Source organism: Boleophthalmus pectinirostris, unplaced genomic scaffold, assembly GCF_026225935.1.
Source record: "Boleophthalmus pectinirostris isolate CB_2022bp ecotype Guang Dong unplaced genomic scaffold, ASM2622593v1 HiC_scaffold_12, whole genome shotgun sequence".
Classification (NCBI taxonomy): domain Eukaryota; kingdom Metazoa; phylum Chordata; class Actinopteri; order Gobiiformes; family Gobiidae; genus Boleophthalmus; species Boleophthalmus pectinirostris.
In genome coordinates, this window is record NW_026571018.1 from 23,516,741 (window position 1) to 23,537,928 (window position 21,188).

Sequence of the window (21,188 nt, forward strand, 5' to 3'; positions counted from 1 at the left end):
CAATTCCCATTTTGTGTTGCATTCCATTGTTTCATAGCCTGCTGTATTTGTTAATCTGTTATGAGAAGGATTTTGTTTATTTAACTTGAGTTTACCACTGTAAACGTTACCTACTTGCACTTGCTTCGCCTTTAGGGGGCGTTGACGCACAGAAGATTACAGACCTACGCTGTATTGTGCTTTTTGCGGCTCTCAAAGTTTGTGTCCCGCAGATATCCGTTTATGGAACCTTGCAGACACTGTCACGCACATGTAAAACATGAAGCCAGCGTTTCTTTTCTTGTTCATCATTTGGTTTGCAGATGCTGAATTAAAACCACGGAAAGGTAGGACTACCGGCTTCTGTTACTATCAGATTATATAATTGATTACCTAAGTAAAGCTGATCACATCTTTGAGTTTAACTGTCTTGACTGTTTGATGTAGTTTGGAAACATTTTGTTGTAGCGACTGTTTTACCCCTTCACAATAATTCAATATGTCTGAAATTGTTGCGTAAAATATTGTACTCTGTTGACGCACAGGTCGTGGAGTCGTTTGCACTTTTAAAAACAAGACTTACAATCTGGGGGACAGTTGGCACCCGTATTTGGAGCCGTTTGGATTAATGTATTGTATGAGATGTGTCTGCGCTGAGGTACACTTCAGTTTTATGAGTTTGTTAAAAGACAAATGTCACGAGCGCTGACTGCAGTTTGTCTGCTTTAGACGGGACATGTGAAATGTAGCACAATCAGGTGTCCGGCTCCGTCCTGTGATAACCCTGTGGTGCAGCCACAGCAGTGTTGCCCCAGGTGCACAGGTAAGTTTCGACTCTGCTGCAGAAGTCAGAAGGTTTTGCCCTGCCCATTGGATAACCGACTGTAAACAGATCTGGGCAAAGTCATAAAGTCCTAAATGTGGCATATATATTTTTTGTCAAATGAAATATTTTGAAGAAGATAATGTAGGTCTACAGGAGTAGCTTTGGAATTTTTAAAAATCTGGAAAATATATCATTTTACTATAGATATGAATTTATTTTTTTCCAAATTTTTTCTAATTGTATCAGGATAAAAATATTGTTGAAAGCCGATCTCTGTTTCAAAGTGCTGAGCCAATGCAACACATTTTTGAATAAGTTGTATTGTATTCATGTATATTTAAATGAAGTCCATTATGTTCAAAACAATCACATAAACATCAGTAAACCATAACCACTCAGGTGCTTGTGTCTCCTTAGATGAGCCAAAGTTCCCCGCTGCTCTCAGGGCCTCCGTGAAAACTTGCCGCTATAACGGGACCATTTACCAACCAGGAGAGAGTTTCACCAAACAGGACCTGTTCCCTTCCAGACACAGGAACCAGTGTGTCCTGTGCACCTGCTCTGTAAGTCCTTTCAACTGGTTGTACTGAATTATAAAAATATAAAAAATATATATATAAATCAGAGCACGGTATGTTGCCATTGTGAAAATTCACAAACTAGGAATTTGATTTGGCAGTGTGATGTCACATAAAACAAAGAATTATAATTGCAAAATAGTAAAATGACAATTTCAATATTTATTTCAATGTGTCCACTACAATTGGGAAATGCTTTAATTGACACTTCAAACTTTCTTCAGAATGGGAACATCTTCTGTGGCCTGAAGACGTGTCCGCTGGTCCCCTGCTCCTCCCCTGTGCCAGCTCCAGACACCTGCTGCCTGCTGTGTAAAGGTACTGCAGATCGCTCACTGCTTAACCACACACATCTGCTCCTCATAGTCATAACCTGGGCTCCTGTGTTTATGGTCCCTCTCAGATCACAGTGGCTCTGCGTCCAGTGAAGACGGAAACCAACAACTCAACCGAGGCGTTGTATGTTTCCTATGTTTGTCTTCTCTATTATGATTGGTATTTTTTATCATCATGGTATTTATTTTTTCAAATATGTGTGAGGATGAGGCATCAGAAAGAGGAGGCTTTCAGGTTTGGTGATTTATGTTGGTGTGTCAGAGCTGTAAAAGTTTATGGTGAGGACAGATGATGGCTCCTCTTCTAACCCTCTCACTCTGGAGTGAAAGTAAAGCCCACTCTGAGCTAACTGTTTATTGTGCCCTCACAAAGAGGCATTCTGTGGACCAGTGTCCAGGAGAGCAGACCCGGATGTGGCCAGACCGTGCCACTGTGCCCAGGGTCAGGACTTCTCCTCAAAGTCTGAGTAAACTCAACCTCAAAGGGGCCTCGGAGACCACCGTGAAGATCCTGCTGCAGCGGAAACACCAAAGAGGTGAGACTTCGTCAAAACACGCAGTTTACAAAGGGCCGCTTTATAGACATTTGATTTTATGGACATGTTCCTCACAATTATTGTTTCCATATGCAGCACACTCAGCTGTTTCCCATTTTTCACAGCTTGTTTGTACAATGGAAAGACGTACTCGCATGGAGACATTTGGCACCCAGTTTTGGGGAAGGTCCTGGAATGTATCCTGTGCACTTGTACAGACGGCCTCCAGGACTGTAAACGCATCACGTGTCCCAGCCAGTATCCATGCAAGCATCCCACAAAATCACCAGGAAAGTGTTGCAAGACATGCCCAGGTGGGTTTCCACCACCTAGACATGTGTCTTTGCCAAAATAATGTTGGCTGAAATATTCTAAATATTCTATCTTACCCTTAGAGACTAGAGCGGCAAGCAACCAGACGCAGTGCCACATGGGACATAGAAGCACTATCCTGGTTTATAAAGTGGAGTCTCCTTTAAATGTGGACAATCCAGAAAGAATGAAGATCATTGCAGCAGAAAGGCAGAGTGAAGTAGAGGTGCTGATGTGGAGGAGTGTAGAAGGTACCAATGTCAAACAAAGATTAGAAAAACTAATGAACCATAACATAAGAACAGTCTAATCGCAGCCACTTATGTAAGAATCACTTTAGACAGAGCTGGGCTATGGCCAAAAAATAAATTTAGATTAGTTTTTGCACATTTTGAATAATGGCAATTTTAATCAAAGTCGCTGCTAGTCTTTCAAACTAGGGAAGCTCATGGCATTTTAATTCATAACCATTTCCACCTTTACTCATTAAATTGCTAAGTCAATAATATAGTTTGCATAGCCTGTATTTATGTCATTGTAATGTTAGACTGATAAATGTTTTTCTTTGTTTAAAACTTCCTTCAGGGGTCTTACAGCTAATGGAGATGGAGGATGTTCAAAGAAAAGATATAAAGGATCATCCAAAAAATCATACACTGCTGACGACAATCAACGAAGGTTAGACACTTCTTATGTCATCTTTATTTATTCACTGCATTTAAAGCCTTATATGAATGCCTCGATGTATTTCAGAGACATGGAGAAGATTCAAGGAAGAAGCAAGAAATCTGAGTAAAGCCTCTCAGACTGTATTGTGTGTTGATGGGATACTGGAGATTGTTAAGTATTTAAACCCGAGGCAGACTGAAGGATTGTGTTCACCATAACATCACTTGACCACCGTTTCTGGTTAAATACAGCCCTTGCCGAGTGTGGACAGTTATGGCCATATGTTTTGAATGTAAAATTGTATGTATTGAATATTTATTGCAAGAAAGTTGATACCTAATTTAAAGGTTTTTCATTCTGGGAGTGATATTGCCTCAGATTACAAAGTCTTAAAATTAAAAATGGAGATCTACTGTGGCTATTTTTATACAGCCACTGTTGTTGTAACTAGTCCAGTGGGAATTTTATTTCACATTCCTGAAATATCTTGTAATGAAAGTGGAAGTTGTGCTAAAAACTAAGAAGTATTGAGTCAATGTAGGCTTACTTTGCTATACTCAGATTTTGTCATAGCGCAGCACTCAGACGGGACGGACTGATAAACTTGAGTTTCCACTGGAGATGAAATGTCATAGTGATCAAATCAAAAACAGAAGTGTGGCATCATTCTACAATTATGTGCTTTACTGGAATACGATTGCATACAAGAAACGCTTCGACTTCTCCATATTTTTTTTGTTTGTTTTATTAGTTTTGATTGGTAACTTAAGACATTTGTTTTAAAATATTCATGTTTTTCCTAAAGTTAGGATTCTATGCCTAGTAACACTATAGTGGTCTTAACAGTGTGATAAACTATTGCTGATGCCAAAATTAGAAATACAAGTTTCACATATTATTTTATTATATCTCTTTACATAGATTCAAAAAGGGATGTTTATACCCTTATATACACCATAAGAGTTTTTTTTCTAACTTTGAAGGTAGCATCCCTCACAACTGAATTTGCCATATGTGTTGATATAAATGCACATATGGAGTATAAAAACACTGAACAGTGTGACATGTGTCAGCCTCGATGGCCTGATCATTGTGTTTGAGTGATTTTGTGTAAATTCCTCCTTGAGTCCTTTCGCCCTCTTCTAGAGGGTCACTGCTGCCAATCTAAATGAAACATTTACTGTAAACACGGACTTAGACACAGATTTGTGGTGGCCCTGTGTCTCTGTGTAAGGGACAGAACCAGTTGGTGTACTTGTGATTCTTGTGTGATTTTGCCTGGCTCCAGCTTTGGCTCAGACCTGGAACATCTGGGTGCAGGGAGTCACAATAAATCTGCCTCAAATGAGATGAGGGCACAGCTCAGATAGGAGACACCTCTGAATCAAGATGGGACTGTAGGAGAATCAACAAAAACATCAAATCTGCCCTTTGTTCTTTTACAATGATCAGATCCTTCAAATATACTTCACTAAAATGATCGTTCCCCATAATAAAACTCTCATCAAAACATTTTAATTAACTATTGTTCAATATTATTGCACATTTTAATTATCTATCTCATTATAAACACAGTAAATAGACAAATTCACCACTGGAGTCACTTCACTGATGTTTTGAGCACATGATGAGCAGTGTGGCTCTGTGGTTTGGAGAGCTCAGAGGTCACAGTGGGTTTGGCTTAATTAAGCCTGATAGCTGTGTTTGCTTTCTTAGCTGATTAAGGCGCTCGACTGAACTTCAGTTTATACTTCATCAAAATACTTCCGAAATCTATCGAGACCTGAGCTATTCACAAACATGGCCTCTCGTTCATGATAATTGCTCTGATTGGAGTGTGGTCAGGAAACCACACGTCATGAAATAAGTCCCATTATCAATTAAGGGTTGGGGTCAAAGTGCAAACTCTCCTCCACATGCTCATAACAACTGTTAGCAATTACAGACAGAAGTGAGTGAGAATGTGTGAACACAAGTAACAGTATTTGTACAATTAAAGGTGACGTAGCCAACTAAATATTGAATGTTAAAGCAGGTTTCCCACTCTTTCACTGACAAAATTTTAAAATTTTTCCATGACTTTTTCATGACCTAAAGCAAATTTTCTATGACTTTAAATATGAAAATAAATATGAAATGTTAACCCTTTCCACTCACCTTATGGTATGGAATTTTAGTTTTTTTTAACATTCAAAATACTGCATACTTTCAGAAATAATCATAATAGCCTAATAACTTGCTTAGTTGCATGAAAGAGATACTAAATTTCCCTGACTTTTCCAAAACTTGCATTGAATTTACCAAATTTCATGACTTTTTCAGGCCTGGAAAATTACATTTTCAATTTCCATGACTTTTACAGGATTCCCATGACCGTGGGAACCTTGTTATAGATACACATTATAACTTTTCTCCCCCATTTGCTTATCTCCATGGAGATTGTTTAAAAAAATACCTTGATCTTAGTAGTAGATCTGACCTCTTGCTTGGCCCAGCCCTGGTGGCACCACCTCCAAAAGAAACCAATAGTGCACCTTTAAAATTTAAATACCAGTCCATCAAGTTACTTAATAACAAATAATAATAATAATAATAAAAATGTGACTAATAGTCAGGCCTTTTAATACTAATATATTCTTGAAGATCTATGCCAATATTACATTGACTAGGGGGAAATTAACCTACTTTAGAAAGTTAGGTCATTTGAGTAAAAATATTGCTAGATGATAAGCGCCAATAAGGAACAACTTTAATGCAGTGGAGAGTGAACTGCTCTGACACTTGAATAATGAGGATTTTTGATGAGGGTTTTGGGCCAAACTAAGTGTCTGCCTCTCCGCGGGGTCTCACAGACATTGCTCAGCCTGATTGGTCTGATGTCTCCTCCAGATGTTGAAACTGTAATGGGCTCCAATATACACCTCCATAGATATATAAACAAGGAGAGAAGTGCCCAGAAGTGCATGTGTTGTTATTCTCCATTGGATGGAGCAGGCCAGTCTGCTGCCAGGGTCTGATCCATCACAGAGGGCAGGAGCAGAAATGTGTTTGTGTTAATAATTCACCTCATCTATTCTGGGGAATTCAAACTAGAGCTGAGACAGTCGTTAGATCAGTTTGTTTTATCTGAGTTAATGCCAAAATAACAACGCTCCAGTAAAAAAAATCATAAAAAGAAGATGTATGAACCCAATCTTCCAGGGACCAAACATAGCTAAAAAGAAACTGTGTGCTTATTCTGGTTTCACAAATTAACACAAAGAAATAATATATTACTGAAAAAGTAAATGTATGCTCTACCATCTGTAAGTGTATTTGATTTGCTTGCTTTGGAGCAATGTGAGAAGACAACAGCTAACCTAATTACAAATGGGAGCTTTAATACAGTTGACTCCAGCAGAAGGTAGGGCATCTGGCATTCTGTGATGGTGCAGGGAAGGGAGAAATAATCAATGAATAAAACCCTTGTAAACTAACTGCACCGCTATTCATTCTTCAGAGTAAATGAATGACCATGTTATTTGAGGAGAGGGTGAAAGAGCAGCAATGTAATATCCATATAAGATACATCATTGTTATAGTTACAGTTTTACTTTTGGATGAGTCTATTGGCCATAATAATGCACGAAGAGCTATTAAAAATTATCATTACATTGAGTAAACACTGATTTTGGTTTTCTTTTGGTCCATCCAACTTTTTATCATAAATTACCTCCCAGGCTTTTAACCAGATCCATTTCTGTTCACACGCATTACAGTTACCCCCTCTCCTACAGAAGCAGCTCTGCAGGTAGAAATATGAAAGCTGCGGAAAACATGGCAGTGTCTATTGATTTATCGCACCAGGACCTAAAGTGCATTCCACATCTGTAGCTTCTGGAAAAAAGAAAATCACAAGAAATGTAATATGAATAAGTGTATAGTATGTGCAAAAGCTTTGTGGTATAAGTATGTATATATTCATATACCACAAAGCTTTAATTTGGACACTAATTGAAAACAATCAAGCAAACCATAGTATTTAATGGATTTGAATAATGTTATGTTTTTAATGTTATGATATGAAACCTGATGAATGAACTGATGAATAATACAACTACCTTTCAGAATGTTATTAACACAGACTATACCTACAGTGATGGGAGAAGTACTCAAATAAGTAAAAGTACAGATACTGGAGCAAAACCCTCAGTCTTTCAGCAGGTCTCAGACAATCATAAAAAATATTTTTACTTTTCAGTCATGTTCAAAAATGTAGTGAAGAAGAACGTACATAAACCTGCTCTCAAATGTGATGAAGTAAAAGTTAAAAGTAGCCATTTAAAAAATTACATACAGTATAGTAAGTACAAGTACCTAAAATTTATACTTAAATACAGTACTTTACTGTACTTTATAACTTTTACTTTGATACAATCCACCACTGTATACCCATATATGTGAAATTAATGTCATTTTTGAATAATAATTGCCGTCTCCATAGCTCAGCCAAATGCAGCGAATACTCACATATGAAACTCCTTATTTGGCTGATCCCTCATGGCCATAAGTTACCACAAAAATGCATTGTTCATAATAAGGCTAAAAATCAGACACGCTATTGAGAAAATGGGAGTGCAAAGAAAAATATGCACGTTGTAGAATCCCCTTATGAGCTGCTATTGTTCGTGTTTACTTTGTGCATCAGTCAGTCTGGACCCACTGGGGCCAGGGTGGGCTCAGTTTGGGGGCTGCTCTGATCCAAGAGTCGAGGCTTGTTCCATTGTTTTTCTGTGGACAATCTTGTACTTGGCCTTCATGTCCTTCAGTAGAGACACAGCTTCCTTATAGTCCTGTTTGTTGCCATCCTCTCTTTTAATGGTTTTGGCTTTAAATGAGGAAAGAGTTATGTTATAAATTTGAACATTAATTATATACCTTTACATATTCATTTCAAGAATTCTGTTGTTATATTTTTCTTGCAATCAAGTTTTATCTTAATTCAATCTGAAGAGATTCCACTGTTTTGAAGACTAAAATGCAATATATATGCTTTGCCTGAAATGTTGCTCAGACTGGCATTAAACTTATCCATCTGTTTTCCTGGAGCTCAGTCATAAAGCATTTTTTTTTAATCAACAAATGTCTGTAATTAAATAAATGGGAACATTTCAAGCAGTACCATAACATCTCTATGTACACAAGCATGTACCCCCACCAGAAAAGTTGCATAGTGCATCTTTAAATTAGACGTCCTCCTGATGAAAACCATTTTACATTGGCTTTTAGAGCTGTAATAAAAAGTACACCAGTTGATAGATGACTGTATTTGATTTGAGCATATTTTTTCTTTTTTTTTTTTTTTTCCAAGTAGCATTTAGGTCAGTCAAAGGTTTGGACACACCATCCTCATTCAGTGTTTTTGATTATGAAGTAAGATATATGGAATTATGTAATAAAGAAAAAAGTTAAATAACTCTAATAACTAAACAGTTTGTACATATTTTATACTGAAATCCTCAAAGTTAATTATTTTACTTTTTTCCTTTACTACATAATTCCATATATCTTGTTTCATATATTTGATGTTTTCTGTAGGAAGTAGTAAAAAAAAAAAAAAAAAACCCCCCCAAAAGTCTCATTTAGGGCTTATTTCTGATAAATAGAACAATGTGCATACTTAAAGGTACTTCTCTCATTGTCCTGTGGAGTTTTATTTCCTCAATCATTCGGTCGAGCTGTTCACTTTGTTGCTTTAGGGGCAGGGCTGGTGGAGGTGGGAGTGCCTTAATCTGTGAAGAAAAGCATGTTTTTTACATTATCGAATAAAAATATGAAAATGTTCCCTGTTTAATGCTGAGCTGATCACAGTTGGACGATAAAACGTGCACAGCAAATCCCCAAACCCTTTTCTCTCTCTCTCTGTAGGGTGTCTGGATGCTATCAAGCTTGGGTTTTGAGTCTCTATAAACATTAAGATTCTTCAGTGTGTGCTCCAGCATTCGAACAGCTGTCTGAATTCCTGTTGAAAAGAGAAAACAGAAAAAAAGGCATGAATATTCACTTTGCGTTTTTGACATTTCCAGGTTTAAAGATGCACTGTGTAACTTCTGGTGGAGGATTCGCCACCTGTTTGTCTCCATAAAGAAATGAATGCTTTGCCTAGGACTGAAAACATCATCTATTTCTTTAAAACAAAAAGAAAATAAGACAAAACTGACCCAAATGTGTTATGTAGCTGTTATTTATCCCTCAAGTAACTACAGAAAAATATATACATAAAAATTCAAACATTATGAGCTTTTCTGGGCCAACTATGATCAGTAAATAGTCTTATTACACTGATCGATGTCAAACCAGGATATCAGCTAAACCAATTTGGAAGCCGAGATCTGATCCATCATTTTTTTCAGTATTGCCGCTGATATCCAATACCAGTATCAGATTGCTGTATCCCTACTTAGTGTGATATCAAACTTTGCTATTTTGCATTTATTTAATTAAAGCTGCTCTTGTTGCTCAAAAATACATTGAAAACCAGGTTCACCTTCCCACAGACACGACCTGGAACTTGACCTAATGACATCATCCGCTTGTCTCCACTGAGTTGTTTACTGTACTTTCAATGCCATACTGTGTAACATTCCAGGCCAAGCAATAATATCTCCATGGAGACAAGCTTGTGGCAAAAACTCAAACAGAAAAGCTTCACACCAATGGGCTGATCCAGTGATGTGAGGTCTGGTTTAATGTCTGTTAGCCATGGCTGAGAGTTAAAGTCCACAGCGCTGTCTGGGTTTTCTGCTGACACTTTGAAAGGAGTCTCTGTGTCCAATTGTGAATCAACATCCATCTGAACAACAAAGTACATTTAAACCAACATTGAGACCATGACTACAACAAATCTATATCACCTCTAATGTATTTACCTCAGTGACGAAGAAGGGCTGTTCTGTTTTATGTTCAGTGGTTTGGTCAGAGGGCCGCTGTGTGGTCGGCTCCCTCTTGATTTCAGCTTGAGTTTGATGATCCAGTCCTTGTGTCTTTTTAGATAGATATGGGATCATTTTGTGTGCCTGCAAAAAAAGTTAAAAAAACTAGTCCACTTAGGCCCAAAGTAGATATGTGAAGAATATTCTGTTAAAAATACTTGTGAGAATTAAAAGCAAAATTATGACATTTTAAGTATTCAATACTCAATAAAAATTTGCCCTTCAGAGTAACTGAGTGGTGGAACATAATACAGTGAAAGTAGTAAAGTACTAAGGATACATTTTAGGTGTCAGTTCTTTACTTTTTACTTTTACTTCACTACATTTGAGAGCAGGTATCTGTATGTTCAATTCCACTACATTTTTGAATAAGTATTTTTTTTATTATGGTTTGAGTCCTCCTGAAAAGGCTGAGGGGTTCATTTTTAAACCAAGCCTGAGTAAAATGACACAAATATCACAAATGTCAACATAAATACATCAATCAGTATTTTTTTTCTAGCTGTTTATTTACAACTAGAAAAAAAAATCTGATTCATTTATTTATGTTGAACAAAATTCAGGACAAATCTGTATAAAAATGATTATATTTCAAGCTTTATTAGATGTCTAAATCTGTGTCAGTACTTTTACTTTACTAAATGTTGTACTTCTTCCAATACTGCAGTAACTTTCCCACTACTTTATCAGTACGTTATCATTCAGAAAGTTGAATATAATAAAATTTATCACATAACTATGCAAATGATTATGAATAACTGTACATTCAGATATAACATCTGAATCATGACATCCCACGTCCAAAGAATAACTTAATGCCCATTTACAGGTAAATATTTGTGATGAGGATACAACATGGTTAAAAAAAAGTTAGTATAATATTTTGGCCACAAAAGAAAATATCAAACCTTCCACTTTGGCTCCACATTGGGTTTTGTTAATGACTTGACTTCCTGTTGATTTTTCCTCTTTATTTTCACACCCAGTTTGTCTTGGAGGTAGTACGTCAGCAGAGGGGGGTCTCCTGAGTTAACACAAAGAAAAATGTGCTTCTAAATGCCACTTTTCAGACAGACAAATGTTTTTACTGGAGAAGGACAAAATCACCGCTTCTCTGAGTGGTCAGGGGATTAGAGCTGATATCGATTTCATTCAGCATTGGGAACAGGGCCACAGCTAACAGTGCCTCTTCCCCTACAATCTGTCAGACAAAACAATTAGCATTATACTTGGAAACTCATTTGAACTGCATTTCCCATATAAGACCATGCTTACCTTGTTGCCAGACAAATTAAGAAATTGAAGTTCTGGGAAAGGAAAATTGAAGTCTTTGCAGTCCCAGTCTTTGTGCTGAAAGAACTGCTCTAACACAACCCACAAATAATAACTATTAAATATTTCTGTCATAACAGTACTATTATTATTATTATTATTATTATTTATTATTATTATTACCACCTGCATAAGTTTCAATAGGTTATCACTGATATTTCCAGCTGTCTCTCCTTCTTCCTCATTGTGTTCAGCTGAAATCTGTTCTGTTTTTAAATGCTCCAGCAGTTTCAATAAAGGGACCTCAGATATTAGGTTCCCCTTAAGATTTAAATACTTCAGTCTGTAATAATTAATTCATCTGTATTCAGATGGTATTGTACAAAATGTTGTTTCTTAGTAAACTTTTCTTACCTCTTCAAGTGTCTCAGGCAATTGAAGACATCAGAAGATAATTTGTTATCATCAAGCATCAGGACTTCAAGACTTCTAAAATGTGTGTTGTCTTTTGAGGTTGGCCTGAAACAAGATGCAGATGTTGTGTGCTTAAAATGTAGTCCATTCTTACGTACTGCTACTGTGTTGTAACTCCAGCTACAATTTCATACATACATACCAAAGGCTTTGATGCAATCAATAATTTAAAGTCACTGTAAACAGCATATGATAAAATAAGGTACTGACTGAGTTGTGTTATGGTTGGAGGAGCTCAGCTCAAGAGGGAGATGATATAGCTGGTTTTCAGTCAAATGAAGGACTCTGAGGTGTGAAAGCTGGCCAATAGCCGCTATAGCATCTATGGATAAGCTGTTGTAAGAGAGGTCCAAAACCTGAAAGTTTAAATATATATTATCACTTTATCAGAGCAAAGGGTGTTATCTGTTTCTATTATGGAAAGCATCAGTCTAATGTATAAAAAATAATACATCATAGCAGCATGTATGTTATGTGGTTATGTACACAGGGTTACGGCTGTTAATTTTCAAGGCTATTGGAGCGCCCTCATGTGGCTAACTCTACCCTCTACATCCCTCTGACAGAAATCACTGAGTCATAAAAATAACTCTGATGCAAGATGTTTGTTTGAATGTCTACCAAAGAGTTGCAAAATGTGTGTGTTGATTGTGATAAAAACATTCTCTGTATAAACTTTGCTCTTTTTTGATTCCAACAGCAGAAGAAAATTAAACTGGAGTCTCTCTTTTGCCAGAACAGCCCAGAAGCAGATGGGCATTTCAGAGACTGGAGTCAAACTGTGGAATTTCTTGGAGAACTATCTTAAAAGTTCTTTTAATGTCCCTCAGTTCAAAAGAAAATATATACTGTCATTTAATAACTGTCATCACAACTGTACGTACGTGTGAAATTGATCAATACTTTGGTGTGATCTGAGAATCTGGTATATTTCCCTCATTTTGGAGAACATAATAATAATAATAATAATAATAATAATAATAATAATAATAATAATAATAATAATAATAATAATAATAATAATAATAATAATAATAATAACTGAATGCTATTACCTCTAAGTGTGGAAAGTCAGGTGGATCGAATGCCATGTCCTGCAGTCTGTTCAGAGACAGGTTGAGCTCTCTCAGATTCACAAAACTCCTGAAATGACCTATTAAAAACAAAGCATTTCATTATGGGGTGAAGGTGTAGTAGACTACAGGTGTTTTTAAGCTTCTTATGTGATGACGCCATACTCCCAGATGGGGGCAAGAACCAAATTTCCTTCCTACATTTGAATGGTGAAAAGCCATCAAAATGTTGCATATAACAGGAAGCTGAAATCCATTAGTTGATTACATTGCACTTTCCTATGAAATATCCTAAAGGTACACCTATTCAAGTATATTGTATATCAAATATTTTAATGTCATGTGAAGTAATAGGATGACAGACTCACCTAGGGACAGGAAGTTTATAGATGCATCTATTTGAATGACATTGTTAAACGTATTGAAATCCTTGTCATTCACCTGTAAAACAGTAGTTTAGTTTTGCTGTTTGTGAGATGCCTGTGTCTAATACACAGTAGCAAAAATCAGACATACACCATTTAAGTTCTGCTCAATTAAGCTCACAGTGCTCAGCTCAAAGGGCTCATCTACACAGTGAAGTCTGAGCTGCAAGACAAATGATTTGTATGAATGTTTGTATGTTATAAAAATGACTAGTTTTCATAAACTAACCACTTACAAGAAAGTCTTTATTTAAAATCCTACCCACGGAAACTCCCTTGTTCTTTTGTTCCTTGTAGGTTTCTTTGGTCCTTCTGTACACATTTTTGTAGTGGCTTTCCTCTGCTTTTCTGTAAGCAACTAGCCAGTGTCCAACACCTGGGAATAAAATAAATAAACAAACAAACAAATAAATAAATTAATAAATAAATAAATTAATTAATTAATTAATGACTCAGTTTTCATTTCTACCTATCTATTGTTTTGTAACATCAAATTAGCTTTTTTTTTTTTTTTTTTTTTTTTTTTTTTTAAAGTTTGCAAGTTTACCAGCCCACTTTTAGGTTTTCACTTACCTGTTCGACGTGCTGGATATGTTCGGACTGTAAAACAATGAGTTGGATAGCTCATACTCTGCTCATTGTCAAATGTGTACAACTGAGTCATTTTGTCATGGATTTTAATTTTCAAAGCATGTCTTCCAGTTAAATTGGTGATGAAAATGAAAACATTTAACTAGGGATCCAGTGCTTCAAGTAGGTTTTGGAGAGTCCTGTCTCCTAGCAACAAAAGAGAAAAGAGCACCCAGTGCACCAGGGGGCGACAGAGCCCCCTGATAGCACCAAGAGTCAAAGAAAAACCAAGATAGTTAAGTTCTTCACAAAACGGGTTTACGGGTTTAAACATGGGGTTTAAACAACATTCTATGGGAGAAACTACGCACTTACTCCTTTTTAAATAATACCTTTAAATTATTCAGTTAGTTTTGAGTAAATTACATCAGTTTATTAAATCTGAAACAGGTACATTCGATTTAAAATCTTTATTTCAAAGGTCAAAATTGAGCAGTGCGCATGTCCACAATGATGTAGGGCAAGTTTCACCTCCGTTATACTTTCCACAAATGTAGCCTTTTTCTTCTTGTTTACAACGCTTCTATATTTTATTGTGTTTATTTCAGTTATTATATAAGACTTCAATTTCCAGTGAAAGTCATTTAGCTGTATTTTTATGATGATGTCTCTACCGCAGAACACGGAAGTGAAAGTGGATTTATTTTTCGATTCATTGACGTCCTTTTCTAAAAGCACTAAGCAGCATTCTCGATAGCATCATATTTATTTTCTTTTTTTGGAAAATATTCTTTATCATGACATTTTCAATAGTATTAAACGCCGTTTAAGTGGCTTGTGAAGGTAAGGTTCCATTGTGCAAGCGCAGTCCGTATTTGAAGCTCAGTCTGAATGTCATCACAGGAGCTGATGAAGTGTGAACTCTTCCTGGTAGTCTCTCTACAGATGTTTCATGCACAGGATTCAATCATAGTGTCTCTTTCTCTGTTATTTCTTGCGCATGCAGGACTCCGTATCAACCATGGGGAACAGAGCCTCAAAAAATGGCAACATGGACGAACCGGTCAAAACAACTTTATTTGAAAAAGAGCCCAGTGGCACAACATACAGGATCCCTGCGCTCATCTACCTGCGGCACGTCCAGACTTTTCTCGCCTTCGCTGAAAAGAGGTCGTCGCCCTGTGACCATGACGCCAAGATCCTGGTAATGAGGAGAGGAACAATGAAAGAGGATGGATCTGTTGAGGTAAAATCATCAATTTGATCTGAATCGCCTATATATTCGTAATTACGGTGTTATTGATTAGGCCGGGTTTGATGAGATTAGACCAGTTTGTTGTTTGTATCTTATACAATATGCTCTTCAAATGTTTTCACAACGCTCAAATGTGACAAGGTATAACTTTCCTCAGCCTTTTTACAGCAAACAAACAGAACAAGCAGTAGCCTAAATTTCATAATTAAATTTGGATTAAAATCCAAAATTCAGACAATATTTTTGTCTTGATCAGTGTCTGTAATTGTCAAAACAGCCTGGTTAACCCTATGATGAACCTTGAATGGCATATTTTGATTATGCTGAACATCAGAGGAGTGGCATTATACAGTAATTACACTCAGCAGTGACACTGTCATTTTTTTCTCTTTAGTGGTCATCAAGACAGGAGCTGCAATCAGCCACTTTACCAAACTACCGCACAATGAATCCTTGTCCTGTGTACGAGAAAAACAGTAAAACAGTCTTCTTGTTTTTTATTTGCATCTGGGAAAACATTACAGAGAGGTGGCAAATCTGCACAGGTAGGAACAAAACACGATTGTGTTATGTGACCAGCACTGACAATGGCCAAACATGGAGCGATGTGACGGACTTAACAGAGAGTGTGATTGGGGAGACTATCCACAAATGGGCCACTTTTGCAGTTGGTCCGGGCCATGGGGTGCAGTTGGAGAATGGGAGACTGATCATCCCAGCTTATGCCTATTACATTCCATACAGGTGCTTCTCTTATCCCATTCCTGGCACTGTCCACCCACATGCCCTATCCATATACAGCGAAGACTATGGCCAGACATGGCGACTGGGTAAGATGCTGAGAGCACCCTCATGTGAATGTGAGATGGCAGAAATAATTGACCATGAAGGTAGAAGCCATCTTTACTGCAATGCCCGCTGCACGAACAAAAGAGGAGGCCGTCGATGTGAGGCTCTGAGCGAGAACAGTGGTGTGTTTTTTGACAAACCACACTTTGCCCGTGAGCTGGTGGAGCCCCCTGCAGGTTGTCAGGGCAGTATCATTGGCTTTCCCGCTCCAGAATTTGTCCCAAATGATGATGCAGAAAGCAAAGCCTGTGGAACTTCTCTCCTGTCTCCAGATACCCAAACATGGCTCCTCTTCATGCACCCCACCCATGAGTCTGGCAGGAGAGATATGGGGGTGTATTTAAACCGTTCCCCGCTGCACTCATCTGGATGGGACAAGCCTAAGATCATCCACAGTGGACCTAGTGGCTACTCAGACCTGGCCTACAATGGGGATAAAGATACATTTTCTGGTCTGATGGAGTGTGGGAAAGAATCGGAACTTGAACAAATCACATTTGTCACTTTTACTCTCAATGATGTCATGCAAATAGGCAGCAGGAAGGACAAAAAGATGGACTGAGGTAGAATGGAGATTCTCAATCTTTTCACAAGTTAGTGGCTCTAAGTTAATTTAATCTAAATGTAATCTAAAACATAGCCTAGTTAGTCTTGACTGACTGAAGTGACAGATCACATATGGATTAAATATTAATTACTAAATAAATCACAATAATATGACCAAGTTTTATAATCCTTAATGAACAGTTTTCTAAAATGAAAATCTAGGTCCCAACCAGAACAACTATGAAGTGACTTAAAGTGTGCTGACAGTGGAAATCCAGTGAAATTGGTTAATTCTCCTAGCTACTGTCAAAGAATAAACCACTAAATATGCTGTGAATGTGCTGTGATGTCTAACAATACATCTGTCTGTATGCATGAGTTGTGTGATGTTGTCTTTAAAAGAAAACAAACTTAGTATCAATATGCAACTGTGCAGATGTGTAAAAGAAAAAAAACTATTTTTAACTGTTCGGATGGGTCCTTTTTTTAGCATGCAGTGGTAGACTATTATTAGACATTTGAAAACTTTCATGTCTTTCTACATCCTTTGAAGCAGTGGAGGAAATGTGACTACCTCTTTTTGTTTTGAGATCATAGCTGGCCTTGTGAAGGAGTCCGAGGAGTTTGCTCCTGACATAACCTTTACATTCAATACTTGATGCCTTTGACTCCACTCTCTTATGTTCATTTGTGCCACAGCCCGGGAAATAGTTTTATACAATACACTATATTTTGCTACCTGTCAAATTGGGAATAGTTAATGTTTTATTTTCAGTTTCTGTAGGATGGCATACATTCCTCAGACATTCACATGGTTTACTTATTGCTAGACTTTGTCACTCATCAATTTTGTAAGTGCAATATTATGGCCTAATAAAGTGTGATAGCAGTTCACTTAACGCATGTGAAAAAAAAAATTTATATATTCCCTTTAGGACTTTGCACATGTAAAACTGTACTGAGTGACTGACAAATAAAAATTACATATAGATTTATTATGTGTTTGTTGTTCAAAGTATCAGCAGCTGCATGAAATCTGTATTTTAGTAGAAAATAAAATGATGTGATGAGCCCACTCTGTCTGTGTATTATTGTTTCATATTGCAATTGAAGTTGGTAAAGGCCTGTTAGATGAAGTCCTGATAGGATAATTACTATATTGACTTAGCTGGAACAATATTTTTGGGGCTTAATGTTTATTGTGTGTACATTTTCTTAGCAATAATGGTGGGATTTATGTTTTTTTTTAGTTGTAATGTGTTAAGATTTGAGCTGTAGCGAGTTGAATAAGTAAAATCTGTGGCTATTTGTTTTTTCATTCTGTTATTTATTCCTTGCATTTTGGTGATACTGTATACCGGTATTTAAAAATTGTTCACTAGGATTATCCTGCCTTATTGTTACTGTGTCAGTGGCATAAAGTAGTTTCAATATTATCAATTATGATTCCATGTCTCTGTCTCTACTTTAAAAAATGTTTTCATGACAGACTGAGGTTGGTATGATCAAGTCAAGGTAATAGAGAATCTTAATGGGTGAAAGTAAATAGACTTGTTAAACTTGGTAATGTATGAGCATTGTAGTTGCCATATAGTACCATAAGCTACTGTGCAGTGCAAACATAAACTGTAGATGCAGGTGTTGTTATCTAAATATAATAAATGACCAGAGTGAATGAAATATTGAACAGAAAACACAACCTAGGATCCACATTATGTATTTAAGTGCATGTGAAGATTAAGTGAAGATTTAAATGTGTGTGCAAAAGAAAACAAAAATAAATGGACCAATGGAGCTCTATAGTGTCACTTTGTTACTGTCTGGGACTATAGAGCGTCTGTTTGTGTGAAAACATGTTGATGAGTTTAAAGAATCCTCTGAGGATTTGGATGTGATCGAGCAGATGTGCAGACGGCAGGGATTATGTAAGACGAGCCGTTCAAAGCAGAAAGCAATACTGTGCATTTATGTAAGCTGTTCACTTCATATGACCCTTTTAAATATTCAATCCACAAATGACCTTCACTCACAACTGCATCTAGCTGTGCTAGATATATCTTATGTCTTATAAGTATTATAAGATTACTAAGTATTGTTTTTAGAGTGGACATTTTAGGAGAAGTTAGAAATGGGCCCAGGGTTAGATGATTCATTTTAGTTTGAATCCAAGTCATTCAGTCAAGATCAAGTGCATTAAAGATATTAACTTCAGTGAGTGTATTTTGTTTGATTGAAGCCTTTTTGAGGGCCCAATGTCCATTTGATAGGCATGGCTGAATCTATAGGTTTTTATAATACTCTCGATTCAACCAACTGATTGAACCAACTGTTGCACTATATAGAGGTGGGAGGATCAAAATCAAGTATAACTGGCTAAAACAAAAATATATATTCAACAGACAAAAATAGACAAAAGGTCTGACAGTGATGTTCATTACAATGGTATAAAATCTAAAACACAGACACAAGATTCTATTGTTGTAAAAAAGATAAGACTCAACTAGATTTTCCTCTGCTCTTAAGAACTCATTAAACTGCCTGCTCAGATTCTTCTTCTTCTTCTTCTGCCTCTGGTTCGTCTTTCAGCATAGAACCGAACTCTTGGTTTAGTGTCTTCTGGCTCAGATGTTGGACATTTTGGTGGTTCCTCATCTTTGACCTGGCTCGTGTTGAGGAGAGCTTGTAACCTCGAAGTTTGTTTACTCCTTCATTAGTTTTTTGTTTGTATCTTTGCAATGACATTTGGACATACTTGAACCTCAATCAGACATTTACAGGCACGTTTGACCTAATTTTTGATGGATTATCATAATGAGGGTAATGCAAAATAAATATTGAGATATTTATTGTACATGTGATGAGTACTAACATTCTGCTTGGTAATGTCAATGGATTTTTACATATTTGAATCAACCATATAACATCATATTCACTCAATTTTTAATTCAGTTTTCTAGGGCTAACAGTATTCTTCATGTTTTTCAGTAAGAGTTATGCTCTATGTGTTGTGAAACTGACCTTGGGAATGTCCTCTGTGGGAGCTGCCAGTGCATCACAGGTGTTTAGTATTGCACTGAAAATATTAGTGATGATAGGTTTCCCGCCGGCTTTGCTCTTTTAGCGCTGCACTGTTGGACACAAGGTCACTGCTGTTGTCACCCCCATTTGATTGACCCCAGTGATGCCAGACATGGTAAGGTGCTATGAGAAAGTTCTCAATAATTATGTATCCAGTCTACAAATGTGGCCTATCTATAACAGATTCTTCACAATATTTTCCCTTCTTTCTTATTGTAAAGGTTTTGGGTAGTCTAATTGCATTGTAGTGCTCAAAGAGGGTACATAATTTGTTTTGACTCAAAGCAGCACATTTCGTGCAGTGTTAATAATTCACAAGTGTTTTCAAGTGCCTCACTAAATGCATTTGAATCCATGTACAAAGTGTGAAGTACTGGTTTGTGTTCACCTTGCTCAAAGTACATTGCACTGCACCAGGGTATTACTATTATATATTTTTGTGAAATATGGCAAGTCAAATGCCTTTTATTTCTAAGGCTGTAAGAAAATGTGTTTTTGCATCAAAATTCAGATTAGAGCTGTGTGCGTCTTCAACCACTTCTCTTTTCTCAACTTCAAATCCTTTTAAACCTCAGTGAAATTCAAAAGCTGCTGGGATTCATGTACAAAAACATACTCTCCTTTTAGGGAATAATGTTATGCAGTCATGAATGATATATTTTGTAAAATGCCATTCTATCCTCTGGCTGGTTACCTGTCATGTATGAAATGCAGAAAATGCCCTCTAAGACATGGACAGAAATTGATAATTAGCTACCAGCTAATGCCTTATTCAAATGTCCACAAAGCCAATGCAGTGCACAGGTCAAAAGCCAATGAAATATCATGGGAATGAATCATGATGGCAAACTCAAAGAGGTTTATTCCAAATGCAAACTTATCATGAAATGAAATTGAAAAGAGCCCATTGTTCAAGTTAAAGGTGTTGAAAGAAGTTTCAGAAAACCTCAGGTGTGAATCCCAATGAAAATATTCAAACTGAAAATATTTTTTGTCAAAACATGTGCTTTTCCCTTCAGGTTAGATATGTTTGAGTAACACATAATACATTCAGTATGAGATGCTGCTCCTCTTTTGGTTTCTGGTAGTTGCAGTACAGTCAAATATAGGATATGCAGGCAAAATACATGTTGAGAGTTGATTGAAGTTTGTATGTACATCGTAGGCTACAGTTGTCACAGAATCACAGGGAGAGGCAGCGTGTTGCCAAATCAGTCCAGCCACATCCTCCATTTATGTAAACTGCCTTCAGCTTCTCACTGTCACACAGGTATTTACACATTAACATAAACTATTTCATTTCTCAACATGTCCCCCAAGGGTTAGAGCTATTTTCATGACAAATTAGTAAAGGAAAAAGATTTTCCTAAGTTACAAAGGATTTCAACAAAAATAGATACATGTACATGGTAGTATAAAATCAGTTTAACATGAGTGACA

General features: G+C 36.8%; 3 protein-coding genes across 6 annotated transcripts; 2 read left to right on the forward strand and 1 right to left on the reverse strand.

Moving 5' to 3' along the window:
* Positions 1 to 3: 3 nt before the first annotated feature.
* Positions 4 to 5,374, forward strand: chrdl2 (chordin-like 2). Its single transcript, XM_020923142.2, has 11 exons — positions 4 to 326; positions 525 to 637; positions 709 to 802; positions 1,223 to 1,368; positions 1,608 to 1,701; positions 1,787 to 1,842; positions 2,092 to 2,254; positions 2,380 to 2,568; positions 2,650 to 2,817; positions 3,152 to 3,244; positions 3,320 to 5,374. Exons 1-11 carry the CDS (start codon positions 260 to 262, stop codon positions 3,451 to 3,453), a joined length of 1,317 nt encoding a protein of 438 aa, XP_020778801.1. The 5' UTR covers positions 4 to 259; the 3' UTR covers positions 3,454 to 5,374.
* Positions 5,375 to 7,381: 2,007 nt separating this feature from the next.
* On the reverse strand, positions 7,382 to 14,146 carry xrra1 (X-ray radiation resistance associated 1). 2 transcript variants are annotated; one of them, XM_055148745.1, is made up of 16 exons: positions 14,024 to 14,146; positions 13,687 to 13,826; positions 13,542 to 13,613; positions 13,394 to 13,466; positions 13,008 to 13,105; positions 12,163 to 12,308; positions 11,893 to 11,997; positions 11,665 to 11,821; positions 11,482 to 11,565; positions 11,314 to 11,407; positions 11,115 to 11,230; positions 10,144 to 10,290; positions 9,929 to 10,067; positions 9,121 to 9,236; positions 8,895 to 9,006; positions 7,382 to 8,102 (listed from the first exon to the last, which is right to left on the reverse strand). In XM_055148745.1, exons 1-16 carry the CDS (start codon positions 14,112 to 14,114, stop codon positions 7,954 to 7,956), a joined length of 1,839 nt encoding a protein of 612 aa, XP_055004720.1. In that variant the 5' UTR covers positions 14,115 to 14,146; the 3' UTR covers positions 7,382 to 7,953. The 2 variants fall into 2 exon arrangements, with proteins under 2 accessions (XP_055004720.1, XP_055004721.1); XM_055148746.1 differs by lacking the exons at positions 13,687 to 13,826; positions 14,024 to 14,146 and having other exon boundaries at positions 13,544 to 13,579.
* A 218-nt stretch (positions 14,147 to 14,364) lies between these two features.
* LOC110158600 (sialidase-3-like) lies at positions 14,365 to 17,745 on the forward strand. 3 transcript variants are annotated; one of them, XM_055148907.1, is made up of 3 exons: positions 14,365 to 14,470; positions 15,027 to 15,266; positions 15,670 to 17,745. In XM_055148907.1, the coding sequence occupies exons 2-3, from the start codon at positions 15,042 to 15,044 to the stop codon at positions 16,684 to 16,686; spliced, it is 1,242 nt and encodes a 413-aa protein (XP_055004882.1). In that variant the 5' UTR covers positions 14,365 to 14,470; positions 15,027 to 15,041; the 3' UTR covers positions 16,687 to 17,745. The 3 variants fall into 3 exon arrangements, with proteins under 3 accessions (XP_055004882.1, XP_055004881.1, XP_020778766.2); XM_055148906.1 differs by lacking the exon at positions 14,365 to 14,470 and adding an exon at positions 14,523 to 14,863; XM_020923107.2 differs by lacking the exon at positions 14,365 to 14,470 and having other exon boundaries at positions 14,523 to 15,266.
* Positions 17,746 to 21,188: the final 3,443 nt, after the last annotated feature.